Here is a 19,186-nt window from a genome sequence, read left to right on the forward strand (position 1 = left end):
GGCATAGTATAGACTAAAATAAGAAGTTTTAAAATGAAATAGATTTAAAAAAATTACAAATTGTTTGCATAATGTTAAACCACATAATAATAATAAGTACTTGCTTTAAAGAAAAACATAGCTACTTTACAAAAACACAAATTATTTGAAAATAAATATATGAAGAAACTCCTTGCGGCTATTACTTAATGCATAAATGGGGTGTTTAGTAGGTCAGAGCTTTTATTCTAATTGCAAGTGAGGCCGAATCCCTGCTCTCCATTAATAAGTCAATTTGCATATGTGATTTTTCGCTTCCCGCGTGGGATTTATTTGGCGCGGCAGTCGTCCGAGGTCCGTTGGCGGATGAAACAAACTTAAACGCAACACTTAGGCTAGTTAGAGGCTGAAGGTTAGCTCGTTAAATATACACATATGCATGCTCACGGAGATCACGCTACCGGCGCAGTGACCCCCGATTGATCCGCCGCCTCGCCGTGCAGCTGGGCAATGTGCTCCGAGTTGAAGTAGATGACGGTGATGGTGATGTCGTCGCGATACAGACGCACCACATCCTTGGGCAGCGTCAAATAGTACGAGATCTTGGAGTGCTCAATCCCATAGTCGGTGGCGCCCAAAGCATGCCGGATGAGATGAGTGGCGGCATTCTGGTCCACCGGTTTGCGGGTGAGACCAGCCCTGGAAATCACAATCATAATTAGTGGGTATCAGGATGAAAATAACAAGTATACGGACTTCCGCTCGGCCAGCTGCTCGGAGATTTGCTGCAGCGTTATCTCGCCTTCCGGCAGGCGCATCGGTTCGAGGATCTTCTTGGAGTTGATGTGCTCCCCCACCAGGCTGACCACCTCGCTGGGCGAGAGGAAATCCCACAGGCCATCGCTGGCGATGACTAGAAACTTGTCGTTGGGCCCCAGTTCGTGCTGCTGCACATCGGGGCGGGCGGTTAGGTACGGTGGCGTATAGTAGTTCGGCGCCAGTGTCTGTTCGCCGAACATTGGCAGCACCTTCTGCTGCATTATGTCCAGGGACCACTTGTAGCGGTAGTCCCCAAAGGCACGCAACGGCGCCAGCTGGCTAAGCAGCCTGCCATTCCGGATCACCGTCTCCTGCTCCTCCTTGGGATGCTCGGCCAGGATGCGGCGCACCTCGGACATGTTGTCCGTATTGTGCTCGACGTTGAGCTTCTTTGGCTGCCACTGCTGCGTCTGCGGATCGAGGACGCCCAACACGGCGCCGCAGTCGCCCGTGCTGGCCACATGCAGCTGCAGGCCCTCAATGTGCACCAAACAGGCAACGGCTCCTGGAAAATAAATCAATAAATTAGGTCTTTATGCATAAAAGTATATCAAACATAAGAATTCAGGGTCTTGAAGTTAGCTTTATATATATAAAATATATAAATAAGAATTCGAGTCTAATTTTGGAATAGAAACGCCGAAACGTGCTCATTGCATGGTCAGATCATCAAGGCACAATAATACAGTTCTTAAACGATGAAGATCATATAAGAATATAAATTTCGATTTTTGTTAAGCCTTTTAGAAGCTGGGGTTCCTAGGACTGAAGAATTCGCGGAAGCAAGGAGAATGTAAACGATGCAGCGGGTGCCTGGAGAAGGCATTTAGATATTTACTAACTTATGTGACTGCTGCATCGTTTACAATCCTTCTATTAAAGGCTACCCAACCCACCGGAGAGAGCCACGGTCATGGTGCGCACATCGCTGCTGGCCAAGGCCTCCTGGGCAATATTCGCATCCAGCTGCAGGAAAGCGTTCACCAGCTCGCTAGCCACATCCCGCTGCGGCGTCTCCGTCAATTGCTTGATGTACTTGAGGAAACTGGCTTCGTAGATGGGCTTGATCTCGCTGACGAAGTCCACGTTGTCGTTGTGGCACTTGAGGAACGACTGGCTGCTGCAGTTCTGCTTCATCTGCTCCCGGAGCACCTGGCGCGGCAGGGTGGCCGCCGAGACATAGCGCAGCAGTCGCTTGGACACCACCTGGCCGCAGGATGCTCCACCATGCCCATCGAAGATGCCACAGATAAAGCCGTTGCGGTGCAGCAGACTGGCCTCCGTGCGTGAATCCTCGCAGGGCGAATTCGATCCCAGCTGGTTCGTCTCATAGCTGCGGATGACTCCGTCCACGGGGAAGTTGTAGACGAACTCGTTCTCCCTTAGAACTAGGTTAACCTGCGAAAACAGTTGGAATTAGCATTGGATCCTTTGGCTTTTGCGGGGACTCCCAGGGTAATCCATATGTATATTTATCATATACCATATTTAAAGTTATCAATCTTCAGTTCTCTATAAGAATGTTTTATTATTCCGTGTTTTTATTGTATCCAAATGGCTTTGGTAAAAACAACAAACAATAAATCTAACGAAAGGCTGTAAGGAGTTACTATAGCCTACTTTCATCATTACAAGTGTAGAATATTAATGTAAAATCCTAATTTGTATCAAGAAAAATACTAAATATCGAATGGATTCCATTTTTTGTATTATGGTAATTTCTAGCTTTATTTCTATTTACCAAAATAAATACTAATATTATTTATTTTATTAGATATTCTATTAGATTAGATTCTATTAGATATTTTCTACTTTCTTGTTATTATGTCTTTTGTTTGAAAAATTGAATATATTTTAAATATATGTATGATTTAAATCTCTTTTAAACTAAAGGGTAACTTTTCAGAGAGTTCACTGTACTTTCTGTGAAGGTTACCTGCAGAGGTGAAATCTATAGGGTACTTGGGCAGCCTATTATACAAAGTTTTCACAACTTAATACCCACTACAATTATTTTTTTTATTATTTTATTATGGTATTACCGAGCCCAGGAATAAGAAACAAATAAAATTTATAGATCTGATATAAACGTTTCCAGTTCTAACATTGTAAGAACTCTCTTAAGAAATTTAAAGGGTATTAACCGAAGTATCATTTATCTATAGGGTATTACCAATCCAAGATCTTACATACAGTATGGTAACTGCTTAATTAGGGAAGTTAGTGGAGTTATCCCTATGAGGCATAACCGATTCCATTTCTTATAGGGGTCATAAGTGTACTATCCTAAATAAGGGGGTTTACCGATTCCAGATCTTACATCGTATGGACTCAACTGGGGCAGTTGCGGCAGCAGGCGCACTGCATTCAGACTGAACTCCCGCACATTGGATCGCACGTAGTTGGCGGCGTCGTTCAGCACGAACTTGAACATCTATATGGCGATTTCTATATGCTCTCGCCCCGCTGTGGCTATAATTAACGGTAATAATATTGGTTCCGTAACCGAATCGGGGGAGGCGAGAAGGTGAAGGAGGAGTGGGGGGAGGAAAAGTCGGAGAACGAGGTGGATTCCGTATCCCGGAAAATCCGGCTGATTTACGGACTCCGGCTGCCGGCGGTTGACAAACAGAAGTTCTTGTTTTCCGAGTGGCCGGCGGATTGTTTGTACATTTGTGTGCTTTGCGAAAAACGATACGTACAATTTCCACGGAAAACAAATGTAAAATGAAAATACAGTGAGTACTAGGGATGGATTTTTTTGACACAAAACAGCACGGCACGAAAATTACACTTTTGAGCAGGCACAGCTTGTATTATTTAACACACGATCCAACGCGATATATTTGAATAAATTTCTTTAAATGTTAAACTTTAAGAAATGTTTTCTAATAATATGTATTTTGTAGGTCTACATATTTTTTTTTACAATCGAAGACCATCTCTAGTTTGTATTTACAATCGAACAGCTGTCAGACTGACAGTTGGGCGGCGCTGCCAGATCCACGCATAAGCTGCCTTCAGCCGGTTACCGTTTTCAAGCTAAAACTAGCTATAAAATTATAATTTTTAAAATTGTTAACTCTTGCTATTTTTTTTTTTACAAGTTTCTGGGATAAGCCCAGTTATTTGAATTCAACAAAGACTTCAGAGTTACACATTTCGTTGGTTACGATAGTCCTATTTTTAATCATTTTTTATGTCAAATATTTGTAAGTTTCCAATGGCTAGCGGAAAGACTTTTTCTCTCTTAATGTGGATAACTTATTAACGGAAAAAACATTTTCGAACAATTTTTGCCGATAGTTACTGCCGTTTGGCTACTTTAAACCCTATCGATAGCTTTCACCCATCTGGCAACGCCGCCTTTATCACACATACGCGCACGCACACCTTTACAGGTTGGCGTGAGAAAAAACACAAAACAAAACAAAATTCAGAGGCATCTGAATTCGAATTCTCGACTATTTATACTTTAACAACCACCAGCGACGGCCGGAAATTGTGCGTTGCAAAGCCAGGATTCGAGTGGACACCACCAGCCTTCAATTGGCTTCCAAAAACAAGAAGAAACCGAGCCCTAGAAGCAAAACAGCGATTTGCGTCTCAAACTTTACGTGAGACAGGTTAAAATATTTTGCGGATTTACAGCCGCCAGATAAATCCGTGAATTTCGCCGTTAAGACGACACTTCGAGATGGTGGAACCTATTTTCGAGTATCAATTCCGACTGATTTTAATCGGCGACAGCACCGTGGGCAAGAGTTCGCTGCTCAAATTCTTCACAGACGGCAAATTCGCCGAGGTGCGTATTCTGACCACTGTGCGAGTGCGTGTGGCCCACCGTGCGATCGCCGTGTGATGCAGTTAATGCGTTTATTACATAATTAAGTGATTGCACGGGCCAAACAACAAAAAATAGACAAAGGGAGTGGATTTTCAAAAGATGCTGTCTTAGTCACCTTGTCAGTGTGTGTGTGTGTTGGTGTATGCATATATGCTTGTGTGTGTGGTCGCCTGATAAAGCAGGCAACAACAAAACACAAGGCTGGACAAGGACCAGGGATGCACTAAAAACTAGGGCGGGACATTCAAAATTCATCGAGATATCACCAGTTAGCAGTTTCTTAAATTGAAAATTATATTTTGAATAACTGTCTTAAATAATCCTAATTACTATAAAATAGTCTGAATTCATAAATTAATATTAGGATAGGAAATTTAAAATTAATAGATTTATCATAAATCGAAAGTTTTTTTTTAAAATTATATACGGAGATTTCAAAAGGGTCATCTGAACTTATAAATATTGAAACTATTTTTTGTAATATAATCAGTGTTTGTTATGTTTATATTTTGAATAACTGTCTTAAATAATCCTAATTACTATAAAATTGTCTGAATTCATAAATTAAAATTAGGATAGGAAATTTAAAATTAATAGATTTATCATCAGTCGAAAGTTTTTTTTAAAATTATATACGGAGATTTCAAAAAAGTCATCTGAACTCATAAATATTGAAATTATTTGTTGTAATATAATCAGTGTTTGTTATGTGTGTGAATCAATTTGTTCCATATATTTATATATTAATTGTATTTAAAGTTGAGTCACTATTTGGTTGTAGTTTATAATTGAAATATAAACATAAATTAATAATACCTAAAATTGAATATCCTTAATCCTTTTTACACATTGCCTTTAACAATTATATGAGTTTACTTTCGAGCACATCCAACTAATGTTATTATATTTGTATCCACCTTTCAGTTATCTGATCCCACAGTTGGCGTCGACTTCTTCGCCCGCCTTATCGAGATGAAGGACGGCACACAGATCAAGCTCCAGCTGTGGGACACCGCTGGCCAGGAGCGCTTCCGCTCGATCACCAAATCCTACTACCGCAACTCGGTGGGCGTGCTGCTGGTCTACGACATATCGAATCATGCTAGCTTCGAGCACATACCGCTGTGGATGATGGAGGCACAGCGTCACATCGAGCCCCACCGCCCTGTTTTTGCGTTGGTCGGCTGCAAACTGGACCTCATCAATGCGGGCGGGCATCGTGAGGTGTCCACGGAGGAGGCGCAAAAGTTTGCCAAACAACACGGTCTGCATTTCGTCGAGACATCGGCCCGCTCCGGGGCCAATGTGGAGGAGGCCTTTCGCATGGTCACCCAGGAAGTGTACGCCCGCATTCGATCCGGTGAATACAAGGCCGAGGACGGCTGGGATGGCATCAAGTCCGGCTTCTCGCGGCCCAATAGTCTGGACTTCAATCTCTTCGTGGCCGAGCCGGAAAAGTCATCCTGTTGTTGATTGTCCCCCCGACTTTTCCCAATTATTATTTTCAATACTGTTTGTGGTCATTGATTTGTAACGTACGCCCCATCTACCACCAACCCTGTCCCCAAAAAAACACTACTTTGTTGACTCTTTTAATCTTGTTTAAATCGCCTAGTTAAGCTGTAAAACCAAATCAGTTACGTATATTTGTACAATGCGTTTTTTTTCTAGTTACTTTTAGTTTTGTTCCTAAGTTAACTTTTAGTTAGGTGACTCATGGAAATTAGTGAATATTTAGTTCGGCCCCCTCTTTCCAAAATAAGTTTATTTCGTCCCTATGATTGGCAACGAGTCACTCGATAAATACGTAGCCGAGTTTCTGTGCTCCTAACTCATACAACACATAACTCCACATACACGAATGGAAAAGCTATACATATACTTGAAATATAAACGTTTTTATTAATACGAATCGCATGGCATTTGTTAATCAAGGGCTGGTAAATATGGGCTTCGTTTTGGTTCCATTTTTAATCTAATCGTTTTAGAGATAATAGTGTACTTTGCATTTTGGGAGTAGTTTTAAGAACGGTTGAGTTGAGGTGGAAAATAAATAGTAAACATGTTATTTTATTTCAAACATATTTCGGATTTATTACAACCCTGTTGTCTTCAAAAAGCTGCCAGCAGCACGTTCAACAACTACTTTTCCGTAATACTTCGTTCGAAGCAGTGCAAATAAAGCTATTTTTAAAATTTCGAATTAATACTCGCGTATTGAAACCGGGGCCGTCTGGCGATTCCCGTCCCGCTGTACATATCTGGCCTTTATTTTTCTACAAATTCATTTTTCTGCAACATATTTGATTAATTTCAACCCAGGACTCTAGAACTACATGTCAAAAACTCAGTAGTGACGATTACTTTATTTTTTCTACACCTTCGTAGTCGTGCTCTAATAATTTTAAAATTCTGATAAATATTTGAAATCGCGACAGTGTGGCAACCGAGCAACAGAGCATCTGGTAACTCGCGTACGCAATAAAATCGCTGAGGGCATTCCCCAAACAGTTGAAGTGTTGAAAATTCATAAAAATATGTGTTAAAAGATGTTCCCAAAATTCCACCTGCTGTTGGTTATTAATTAAATTGAAAACCCATTAAAGTGCATCAGGTTCAACAATTCAACAGTTGAATTTGCGTGAAACAGCTGACAAACAGCTGATCAAATTCCGCGATTCATCCACCGTTCAGGGAATACCCTTGCTATTTGTCTGGCCTATCGATAGACCTTGACTAAAACGCCTTCTGATATCGGATCTATCGTTCTTCGATAGGTCGAGACAAGACATAACACCGATATAGAAACGTGTTGGCTTTGAAATTACATAGATTACATCGGTATTTTCGAAATGGGCAACGTGCTAGCGGCTTCCTCCGGCGCCCCAGGCAGTGGCGTCTCAAATTTGGGTCTCGGCCTCCCGGAACCGGCTGCCCTGCCCTCCGACTCCGGCTCCCTATCCGAATCTTCTTCGTCTGCCGGAGGCTCGGATTCCTTTGCCGCCTCCAAGGATGCCCCACTGGAGAATCCCGGCACCGTCGAGGAGCTTCACAAAAAGTGCAAAGGTATGTGGACTTCAGTCAGAAAAACCCGCAGTCCGGCAAAAACCCCGCAAAAAGCCCTCCACACCTCTGATGACATAACCTACAACATGCGAGAGCGAGACGGGGCATTTAGGGGTGTTTGGGGGGCACCGGGGGTATTATTATATATTATGTATTATCAGCACTACCTTACACCAACTCCTCGTCCTTCCCCTCTTTCAGATATACAGGCCATCACCTTCGAGGGCGCCAAGATCATGCTGAACAAGGGGCTGAGCAACCATTTCCAGGTTTCGCACACCATCAACATGAGCAATGTGGTACCCAGTGGATACCGATTCGGGGCCACCTACGTGGGCACCAAGCAATACAGCCCCACGGAAGCCTTCCCCGTGCTCCTGGGCGACATCGACCCGTCGGGCAACCTCAACGCCAATATTATTCACCAGTTTTCCGCCCGTCTGCGCTGCAAGTTCGCCTCCCAGGTAAGTTCTGGCGGGGATTGGGATGAAGAGAAGGTACAGAAGGTTGAGGATACAATCAAAAGTTATCCCATGGCAGCTTGGATCTATAAGTTAACCACACTCGGCTGGAACATCCAAAAAAGTCTTGGCAGTCTTTTATACTTCAGTGGTTTCATGTTATCATATACCTTCTTTGCTGAAAAATGTTTACAGTTAGTTAAATCCTATTCTCATCATATCTTAACCACATGTGTATATCAGAATCTTTCCAACAAGGTTCGACTTTAGTTTAATTGTCATTTCATCATAGCATTGGTTAATTGAACAATATGGTTAGATAGGTTGACCTTTGAATATAGCTTAAATCAGCATATCAAATTTATGTGATATAGGATGAACCGGATACCTCTAAAAATGTATTTTAATAGATAAAAAACATGTTTAAAGGAAGCTGTAGGCGCTATAAAGCTAACTGCATTGGCGAGAAATTTTAAAGACAATGTCAGCTATATACTACGATAAGGAAGACATTTCTATAATGTAAAAATAATTCTTGTCGCCATAAGTTAGGAAGCCTTAAGATAAATATTATTATTTATGTTAATGATCCCCTTTTGATAACCCACAGATCCAGGATTCCAAGATGGTGGCCTCGCAGCTGACGACCGACTATCGCGGCAGTGACTACACCGCCTCCTTGACGGTGGCCAATCCCAGCATATTCACCAACTCCGGCGTGGTCGTTGGCCAATATCTGCAGTCAGTCACTCCAGCCCTCGCCCTGGGCGCCGAATTGGCCTACCAGTTCGGTCCAAATGTCCCCGGCCGTCAGATAGCCATTGTGTCCGCCGTGGGCCGCTATTCGGTCGGCAACTCGGTGTGGTCGGGGACCCTGGGCCAGAGCGGCCTGCATGTGTGCTACTACCAGAAGGCCAGCGACCAGCTGCAGATCGGTGTCGAGGTGGAGACCAGCCTGCGCATGCAGGAGTCCGTGGCCACGTTGGCTTACCAGATCGATTTGCCCAAGGCGGATCTGGTTTTCAGAGGTGAGTGCATATTTATTTCGCTGATAGCCGAGGACTCGAATTAGCTACAATTTAAAATAAATCTCGGAATGAGTCCCTTTCGCATTTAAAGAAAGTACTCTAATGTTTTACTTCTTTCAGGCGGAATTGATTCCAATTGGCACATCTCCGGAGTTTTGGAGAAGCGCCTGACCCCATTGCCATTCACGCTAGCCCTGAGCGGACGCATGAACCACGTCAAGAACAACTTTAGACTCGGCTGCGGGCTGATGATCGGCTAGGCGAAATCCTTGCGCAGCCAATCCCCACTTCAGCCTCAGACCCCCAGCACACACACATCCATTGTAACTTTTTCACATCATCCGCTAACAACAAGAACAACAACAAACAAAGAGATATATAAATCTGCTAGCAAACGTTTTTTATGATGATCTGTCGATTGTGTGTATAAAAAATGCCTTGCATCACGAAAAAGGCGGCCAGCAGGGATCTGGAATCCTATGGAATGGCTTTTATTCTTTGATCCATTATGTTACCAGTGTGCCACTGTTCGTCGTCCGTTGTTAATCGCTAATTTTCCCCACTGACAGAGTCATAAATGCGGAGTTCAAAATACAAGAGAGAAAAATATTCCACAATTATTATAAATTTCTGCACTAAACACACAAAGCAACACAACCACACACACACATCCAAAACTACAACAAGAAACTGTCACTGTACTCTTTAAGTTGTTTCCTAAACGTACGCATTTATTTAGAACAACCAGCTATTTCCTCAAAGCAAAAACATTAAATGAAAAACAATAAGCAGAGACAACAATAAATGCGTATGAAATGTATGTTACGAACTATTAAATTGGTAACAAACTGCTTTAAGTTTATAATTTATAAATTTACAATTAGTTCTAATAACAAATTCTTTGTTAAATCAACTTTAACTACCTTTATCGCGTGCAAGAATTAGGCAGAATTAAAAAAATAGAGACGGCGCCGAAATGTTGTGAGGGAATATAAAACCAAACAAATCAAACTCCCTAAAAAATTAAAAACCCAAACAATATGTTAAACATGTGAAATATTAAACTTACATTGTAATTTACCCGTTCCCAAACAAGAACCATAAAAACAAAGAAAACCAGATGATAAAATAGGTTTTAGAAAAAATAAACAATTTAAAAAAATGTTTGACAGTTTTGTTTGCATTCTGGGTACTTTGGAATCATTTTCTAGATTTTTCTATGAAATAATCAGATGGGCTGCCATCATGTTTTGGAGTTGTCTGATAAGATAACAAGTCGCACTTGAAAATGTTGCCATTTTTATTATCACTTAATGGGTTAATTAGTCTTTGATAGTCAAATAAATTGTTTGATCTATATTTTTTATAGGTTTGTGTATGTAAAACTACTTATTTATTTATAAAAAAATACAGTTGAGTGTAATCAGAGCAAACTTTGGAGCACCTACAAAAATGTATCTGTGATTATAGTTTTCTTTAATGTAGTTTTGGATTTGATAGGGAGCTTAAATTAAAATATTATGGTATTATATATAAATGTGGAATAAATATATAAAATTGTTTTGTGTTGTGAGTCTACGTCAAAGTGTGTACTAAATTCCATTTTAAATTAGGGTTTCCCTAAAAGTTGACCAGCATTTCAGGCTACATTTCGCGTAGAATCATTATTGGCAGCACATGTTGTGGACAAAAACAACAGTAACAAGTACATTGTGTTGTCATTTTCTCATTTGTAGCGCAAAAGTCAAAAAGTTGGTGAAAAACAAATCTAGAAGTTCAGATTTGGTGGGGACATTTTGATATCTGGGAATTTATAAAGTTTTAAATTGGATTGATATATGAAAAGGATATTTTATGTAAAAGGATCTTAACTTTATATGATGTTAAATACAGTTCAGACTTAAATTTTCCTAAAATATAAGTATTAAACTACGGGCTTTGCATGGATATGAGTGTTTTTGACCTAATGGTACTTAATAAACATTTTTAATTTTTACTAATAATAATTTAGGTGGAGACCTTGATGTCAGATCTACCCATAGATACCCTAGTGTTATGACAACAACATACAAACTTTGTTCAATCAGCCATAGTTGCGATTCGCTTGTTGTTGTCGCTTTGCAAGTGCAGTAGTCGCAATATTGTTTAGATAAGAAAATGTTGCCCCACTCACACACACACATGAGGTGCTTTTCCGCTTTTCCTGCTTTCCCCGCTGTCTATCAAAATGGTTTTTGCTATGCACATTTTCTTTTCGCCTTTCTCCTGCCTTTTTGCCAAATGCAATTTGAACTTTGGCAAAAAGCGGCCGCTTTAGCAAAGTTCTCCCTGCACCCCCTTCCCTATCCCCTTCTGGACTCCTTTCTAACATAATTCCCTACTGCTTCCCAACCCCTTCCCAACCCCTTTTCCTGGTCATGCCATTTGTGCGATAAGCAGGACAGCGACTTTCATATTTTGTGAAATTTTCAGCGTTTCCTTTTTCCCCCAGAGAAGCTCCATTCCCATGTTAGTGGGTTGTGCAGATAGAACAAATATTGGAGATTTTTTTTAGGAAGTAAAGGTTAAAAATAAAATATGAGAAATATTTTTCAAAATATTTTTTTAAATGTTTTTTTATATATTTTATTAAGCTTAATAATATTTTTGCTTTTATTAACTAAAAAACTTTTAAGCAATTTTTTTGGCTTCGTTTTAAAAATGTTATTTAAAAATGAAGTGGTTATTGAGCAACAAAAATCACAAGTGTTTTTAAATCACTTTTAAATGTAATTTCATCTGTTTAAAAGTATGCAATGAAAAAAGAAGAGTCGATTTTCCAAAGAAATTCAATGCACTTCTGAGTTTGAAATATATTGCTGCATACTTTTGGACACCCAAAAATGGCATTTAATAGTGATTTCATTTGGTTCCTTTTTGTGTAACACTTCAACAAGTTCTAACATATTTTTTCCAGTGCTCGCACTATGTAAGCCGCGAAAGCTGTTTTCCAATTCAATTGTCCCAAACCACAGACTCCACTCATGGCCAAGACAAAGGAAATTTGTGTCAAAAGAAGAGCGGACTTGGCCAAGTGGGGCCGGCAAAAACTCATTAACATATAAAGTAGCCGAGCGAATTGCACAGACAAATCTGGTAACTAATTACGCAACAGACGTCCAGAGCCACAGGATCCTGACATGGCTCATAAGGCAGGACCTCGAGAGGAGGACTTAAGCCAAGTGCTGGCCAAACTGCCCTGCTGAAGTGTTTATTCTCCTTTTCTCCAGCTGGTCAAAAGAGGAGCTTAGCGAGTAATTAGCAGCTCATCCTCATTTTTTCCGAGCTCAAGATTGTTGGGGGATTGGATTTTAAAGTTAAATCAAGATAGTATTATAACCTATTTTGACTTTAAATTAAAATACAGTTTGAAGTAGGAAAAATAGAGATAAAAAAGCCGCCACACTTTTTTTTATATTTTTAATTTTTTTATACTTAATTACCTTATCAGATAAAATTGTTATCTATAAACTAAAAATTTTAGCGCACCCTTTCTTTTGAAAATAAATGACAAATTGAATATGAAGCAATAAATCATAAAGGTGCCTAAAAGTATGCAGTGAAAAAATCATGTAGTGTTTTTACCTTACAATTGTATCACGCCTTTCCTTTGTGAAAATAAATGCCAAATTGAATATATTAATGAAGCAATAGGTCATAAAGGTGTCGAAAAGTATGCAGTGGAAAAAAGAATATCATGTTTCGAGATGATTCTTTGGAAAAAAATATATCATTGCATACTTTTAGTCACCTTTGATGATTTTAACCTTGGTGATTTCAAAGCCCAATCGATTTCCGTTGCACCGCAAAAATAATATTATTGCTAAGAGGCCACACAATTTTTACAGCATTTAAATGCAACCGCAATATTTATTGCATATTTTTTGTCTTGTATGAGCAAACCGAGAGTCCTCGATGCGAATTCAACACATTTAAAAGCCTGCAGCATTCTCGTCAGTTGTTTGCTTAAAACAAATTACAGCCAGAGTGAGAGAAATTAATGAACTTTAAGCCGGGCCAACAACAAGTAAGTGCGTGAGCAATTGTCTTTTGCCAGTAACTCAACTCCATTCGAGTGGGTGTGTTGTATGCTCGGCATATTTACGCCAACTTTAGTTATTTGAATTACGTGACTTCAGCAACAGTTCCACGACTGGCTCGACCCCTTCGAACCCCCCTCGCCGCCCATGCACACGTGCACACAAAGCTTAAACTTTGTGCAATTTTTTAAGCACACACCGGGAGCAGCATGCGTACTACTTACTTTACCCATCCGTACTATCTACGTTCTGTTGATTACAGATGCATGTTTAACAAAAAAATATCGCAGTGGCAAAGAGACTCGTTAGTTTGTTTATAGTTTTAGTATTGTATCAATATTTATATGTCTACGGCTGACTGATGATAAAATTAGCAAATGGGTCCCGAAAATCTATAGAGATTTAACATCACTTGAAAAGGTGTTGAAAAGTATGCTACGAAAAGTACATAATTTATCCTTTGGCATTTATACATCGATTTTAAGTTTCTATGGACTTCTATGGCATATATTTTTAAGCGGCAAAACATGTTAGTGGTTTTTTTAATGTGAACTTTATTTATGAGGCAAGACACAATTTTTTTTTTTTTTTTATACCATGTTAAAATATATCTTTAAGAACACTACTATATTTGCAGCAGGAGAGTATATTATATAATATATTTTCTTAGAGAACATACTCCTATAGTATATTATATTACTTATTTTCTTACAGAACATTTTCTAACATAATATTGTATAACTTATTTTCTTTTATTATTGCAAGTTTTTTCTCTCGACATTTGGAAATTTTTAATTCTGAGGATTTTAGAATACATCTTAAAATGTGTCCTGAACTTATATAGTGTATTAAGCTCTTGGCTTTTAATGTTGTAAGTTTTTCACCTCCAGACTTTTCCTTCTGGCTGCTTGTTGTTGCTGTTGCTATTTTTGGCTTTGAGTTTTTAGCCTTAAGCCAAATAAGTGTTTTAGCCGTCATGCAGGAGATAGAAGGCAGGACATGGGTGGGGTTTTCAGGCGGGGGGTAGAGGGGGTCTTGAGACATGGACTTTGGCGTCGACGTAAACGTTGTTGCAAAAGCAGTACTAGTAGAAGAAGAAGAAGAGGAACCGGAAGTTGCCACGACAGCTGCAGGAAACTCTAACTCACTTACACAAACAGCCAAAGCGCGCACCTTTCAACCATGTGTGTGCGTGTGTGTGGGTGTTTCTCTGGCTGTGCGTGTGTGTGTGTGCCCGGCCACGTTTGTGTCTGTGAATTGTTGAAAGTTAGCAATAGATTTTTAACGGAAGTTGCACATGTGCGCACGTGTTCTCCCAAAAATTTCTTGGCCCCTTCAGAACCACGCCCCCTATATCTTCCCTCCTCCCCAGCCCCCGTTAACCCCCTATTGCCTGCCACCCCTTTTTTTTGGCCACACCACAGCAATTCATTCGTCTTCTCCTGCCCCCAAAAACCAAAAAATATTCGGCTTAACTCTTGGCACGTTGTAATTAAGGCTTTCTCCGTGTGCGTGTGTGTGTGTGTGAAGAAGACGGTGGGCGTGGCACATCATCATCATTCAAGCGCAGCAAGATTAGACCAACCGATTATTGCCTACTACACAGTAAGAAAATATATATATGGAAGTATATCTAAGTTGAATAATATTTGGAGTATTCAATCATGTAAAATATGCTTCATATTTTTAATGAATTGAGCTATTTATGCAATTTAATGTGCCTTAAATATTTTTTTGGTGCGATATGATAGGTATTAAATATTATTTATGATACAAATTATATGTGAAATGTGATTTTTTATTATTATTATTATATTATAAATATTATTTATATTAAAAATATCTATAAACTATTCAATACAATCTTTTCTTTAGGCACATCCCAACCCACCCCCTTGAAACACATCTTTATCTTACCGACTTGAATTCTACGCAAAGTGATTCTTCTACTTTCTGGCAGCGATTGCGTGTGCGCGTCTACTTAACGAAAATTTATGTCTCTACTGCCGCTGACATATTTACCACTTTAACACTGCTACTCCAAGGGATTCTCCTCCTTTTCCTGCGGTTAAGCCAATTATGAGGTTTCGCAATCTTTAGCCCCTTACATCCAGGGAAACAGAAAGAACAGAAGAAAAAAAGCCATATAATGGGAGCATTTTCTTTTCGCCGAATTTCCATTTCCCATTAAGATTCTATGGGGGGGTGGGGGGTTTACTTCTGGTAGTGTCAGAGCAGCCAGATTCGGTGTAATTTAATGGAAAACTCGCTGAAGATCCGGCGAGTCGGTTAAGCAGCTTGTAATGCATAATGAATGCGAACTGATGCCATCGCAGAGGCATTGCTCATACGCCTATTTGTCAGACGTTAAGGGGGACGGGGGCAAAAAGGGGCGGAAGGGAAGGGGGGCGTGTCTGTCTGCTGTTTGTGAAATGTGCGACACCATGAGCAGACAGAATCCGGACCCAAGTCGGTTGCCATTTGTGCCTCAATTAGTTCATAAAGCTGACAGCGACAGGCGCCATCTGGCGGCAGTCAACAGCACCTTGGCAGCGCCTGCTGCTTCTTCTTCTTGCTTCCGATATACCCATCGATAAGGAGTGTACTTATAAATTAAACAATATTATCAACACCAATAGGTATTATTCAATATGAATACGAAATCAAATTCATTTTATTCAAATTAGGACATTCTGTTAATATATAAAAGAAAATGCTCCAATTTTTTTACTATGTATGTTAGATTTAAAAAAACTTCAAATCATATCAAATCTGTTCTTTTGTTTGGTTTTCCAGAAAGATTCTAACCAGCTTTTACAATTTTTAAGTGGTTAGTAAAATAGTTATGACCAACACGTAGCCCGAAATGATTAAGCATTAATTGTTCAATGAGAAAAAAATTTTTTCTTATCTAATCAAATTAAAGTAAAATGTCTAAAATCGTATGTTAGCCATTGGCAAGCATTTTGTCTGATAAGAGAGTGAAATATAATGTTTTGCAATACATAATTATATTTTTTGTTTTTCTGAATTAATCAGTCTCCTTTTAATCTGTATTAGTGTCTTGAAACCGAATAAACAGTGTTTTATTTTGTTCAGCCTTAAGTTGACTTGACAACTCTTAAAAAGCTTGCAGTTAACAATTGCATTATCGATAAGGTAATGCAAACATAAAACTCGAAAATTAGTCTTTACACTGCATTCGGATCGACCAGACCAGGTGCTTAACTAAAAGGAAACAAGCCAATTGCAATAATAATATTTTGAGTTTCCACTGGGTAAAATGGCAGAAAATTACGGCGATTCCGATAAAAGATTACAGCCTGCTTCAATGTACTTTAAATTGGTAAGCACTGCTTTTAAGTTAAAATGTTTAATCTGCAGATAAGGTTTTGATTATAACCATATCTAAGGGAACTCCCGTTTGTAACTATAGGTTATCAGCTTCGAGGAATACCACCTTAACAAAGATAATAATATAAAGGGCCCGTCTGGTTTATTTTACTAAATGATGGAATGGTTCGGTTTATTTTAGGACAGTGAAATGATGGCGGATGGAGACAGTGGTTCTGCCACTGCCGATAACGAGGATTCCAAGCCATTTGAATCCGCTAGTATGTTTTTTCCGGTCGTGAGTATATAATATTATTAGCGTAAAAATCATATTTACAAACCATATTTAACAAGTAAATGTATTAAAAAGGATGCTCAAGGAGTGATTCAGGTGAAACTGCTGCCACCATTGGTCTGCATATTACATCATGTGGATTTTAAGAACAATGAGAGACGCGATGGAAGCTCACAGGATGTCGAAGCTTTGAAGAAAACGTTTGGCAGCCTCAAGTGCCAGATTATAGAAGTTCCTAACCCAACATTAGCTGAGGTTAAGAAGAAAATTGCAGAATGTGGGTAGCTGAGACGACCAATATTGGTATTTCGATGGTTATAATATTATTGATATTTCAGTGGCTTTGGCAGAATTTGACCAACTGTCCGGCCTGGTCATCATAATCCTGAGCCATGGCGGGCGTAAGGAGAAGATCGAATCGTGCGATGGTCAGTCGTACGACTTGGATGATGATGTGCTGTTTCCACTTCGCGACAATAGCACCCTGAAGGGCAAACCCAAAATCCTTATAGTCCAGGCGTGCAAGAACGAAACAAGAACAAAAAAAGTTCGGGCGGATTCTTCGAGATTTGAACCGGATTACTCTTACTATATGAAGTGCTACAGCACCACCGAGGGTATGTTAAGCTCTCGTGACACAGTTGAGGGAACGATTTTCATACAAACCCTGTGCACTGCAATGGATCAGCATGCCCTTACGAAGGATTTCAAGGTCATTATGGAGGAAGTAAACGCTATGGTCGAGAAAGAGTCCGCACAAAAGGGGTGAGTTTTATTTATTAATCATTTTTTAATAATATTTCAGTAAATAATTTATTTTAAGATACAAATTTTAATCAAATTTTGTATTTCCACCTTTTATAGAATATTAATTGTAATGATATCTTATAATTTTACAGATTTAGGCAAGTACCGGCCATATTATGCTCACCATGGACACCATACTGTTTTGGAGATTATGTGAATAACGCACCCTGAGGACTGGAAAACGGATTTATTAACGAATTAAACGTAAAATAAAAAGAAACATTTTTTAAAATGTACATACATACTTTACATAAAATTGCACCGAATAAAAGATATTACCAGTACCAATTTACAACCCAATATTTCTGTAAACCAAATGAATGACTTGAACTTGCCTGGCATTGTTTAACCAAAGGATTTATTATTATATTGCTTGCTTCTCGGCTTAGAAACTGCATTTGCAACTGCAACTGCAGCAGTCAGGTAATAAAACACAGTATGAAATGCTTTGTGGATTGCCGAATTGCTGGGATGAAGGAGTTCCCCGAAGCTGTGGACAGCAGCCAGTTCATAAATAAATGCCTATTGTGCACATTTGATTCATGGATTAGGTCAGCAGATAGTCGAAGTTCAGGCAGAAGATTGTGCAGTACTTAGGAATAACCCGAATGATAACAATTTATTTTTATTTTAAAGATAACAATAACATTATTAAATAAATCTCAAGTGAACCCTAATGGTATCTTATGATTTTTATTATCTTATAATATATGTCCAATCAATAAGAACTTTTTATTTTTATCCATATAAATTTTAAACAAAATACATAACTAAAAACTTTTCATAAACTAAAATAAATACTTAGCACTTAAGTAATTTCCTATAGCTCCATGGACTTTTTCGTTCTCCAGGCAAAACGAAATAATAATTAAATATGGTCGAAAGGAGTTTTCGCACAAAAGGATCATACAGACGATGAAGGAAAATGAAATAAAAATTTCTGCTGCATCATAAATAAATGTTTATTGTGTTCAAACATTGATTCATGGGATGATGTCGTAATGGATTCGACGTCTGCATGTCCCTTGGATGCCATCGCATACTCATCCTTTAAAGGGAGTGCGGTGGAAAATTAAGATTCAATTGTCTGCATTCAAAGTTGTCAATGTTCATTATCAATGGAACAAACGTATCAGGCGTAGACGTGGATATCGATGCGTCCTTCGTCCTGGATGCTTAGTCCTTTGTCTTTTCTCTGTGCAGAATTTTGGGTGGGGTGTACATAAGTGTGTGTGTGTGCTTATCTGGGGGAACAGTGGTTACTAACTTTAAAGGAAAAATACTTTATTACACAGAGAAAGCTGTATAAGAACATTGTTCTTGAATTGAGAACATTGTTCTTGAATTGAGAACATTCGTTCTTAAAAACAGTGTAAGTACATTTTGGTATCAATATAAAAACGAAATGGCGAGAAGAGAAAAGGTAAATTGAGTTTATTTAACAACTTTTTGATAAGTATACACTAAGGACT

General features: G+C 39.1%; 4 protein-coding genes across 4 annotated transcripts; 3 read left to right on the top strand and 1 right to left on the bottom strand.

The window, feature by feature from the left end:
- Window positions 1–279: 279 nt before the first annotated feature.
- Window positions 280–3,746, bottom strand: Pdp (pyruvate dehydrogenase [acetyl-transferring]-phosphatase 1-like protein, mitochondrial). Its single transcript, XM_017067716.4, has 4 exons — window positions 3,119–3,746; window positions 1,695–2,196; window positions 736–1,303; window positions 280–678 (listed from the first exon to the last, which is right to left on the bottom strand). The coding sequence occupies exons 1-4, from the start codon at window positions 3,230–3,232 to the stop codon at window positions 432–434; spliced, it is 1,431 nt and encodes a 476-aa protein (XP_016923205.2). The 5' UTR covers window positions 3,233–3,746; the 3' UTR covers window positions 280–431.
- A 434-nt stretch (window positions 3,747–4,180) lies between these two features.
- On the top strand, window positions 4,181–6,557 carry Rab39 (RAS oncogene family member Rab39). Its single transcript, XM_017090626.4, has 2 exons — window positions 4,181–4,603; window positions 5,570–6,557. Exons 1-2 carry the CDS (start codon window positions 4,496–4,498, stop codon window positions 6,116–6,118), a joined length of 657 nt encoding a protein of 218 aa, XP_016946115.1. The 5' UTR covers window positions 4,181–4,495; the 3' UTR covers window positions 6,119–6,557.
- Window positions 6,558–7,402: 845 nt separating this feature from the next.
- Tom40 (Translocase of outer membrane 40) lies at window positions 7,403–10,366 on the top strand. The gene is made up of 4 exons (XM_017067798.4): window positions 7,403–7,711; window positions 7,913–8,175; window positions 8,783–9,200; window positions 9,321–10,366. Exons 1-4 carry the CDS (start codon window positions 7,498–7,500, stop codon window positions 9,458–9,460), a joined length of 1,035 nt encoding a protein of 344 aa, XP_016923287.1. The 5' UTR covers window positions 7,403–7,497; the 3' UTR covers window positions 9,461–10,366.
- A 6,098-nt stretch (window positions 10,367–16,464) lies between these two features.
- On the top strand, window positions 16,465–18,014 carry Damm (Death associated molecule related to Mch2 caspase). Its single transcript, XM_017067547.4, has 5 exons — window positions 16,465–16,625; window positions 16,815–16,910; window positions 16,983–17,184; window positions 17,246–17,672; window positions 17,807–18,014. The coding sequence occupies exons 1-5, from the start codon at window positions 16,563–16,565 to the stop codon at window positions 17,883–17,885; spliced, it is 867 nt and encodes a 288-aa protein (XP_016923036.2). The 5' UTR covers window positions 16,465–16,562; the 3' UTR covers window positions 17,886–18,014.
- Window positions 18,015–19,186: the final 1,172 nt, after the last annotated feature.

This window comes from Drosophila suzukii, chromosome X (genome assembly GCF_043229965.1).
Source record: "Drosophila suzukii chromosome X, CBGP_Dsuzu_IsoJpt1.0, whole genome shotgun sequence".
Taxonomy (NCBI): Eukaryota; Metazoa; Arthropoda; class Insecta; order Diptera; family Drosophilidae; genus Drosophila; species Drosophila suzukii.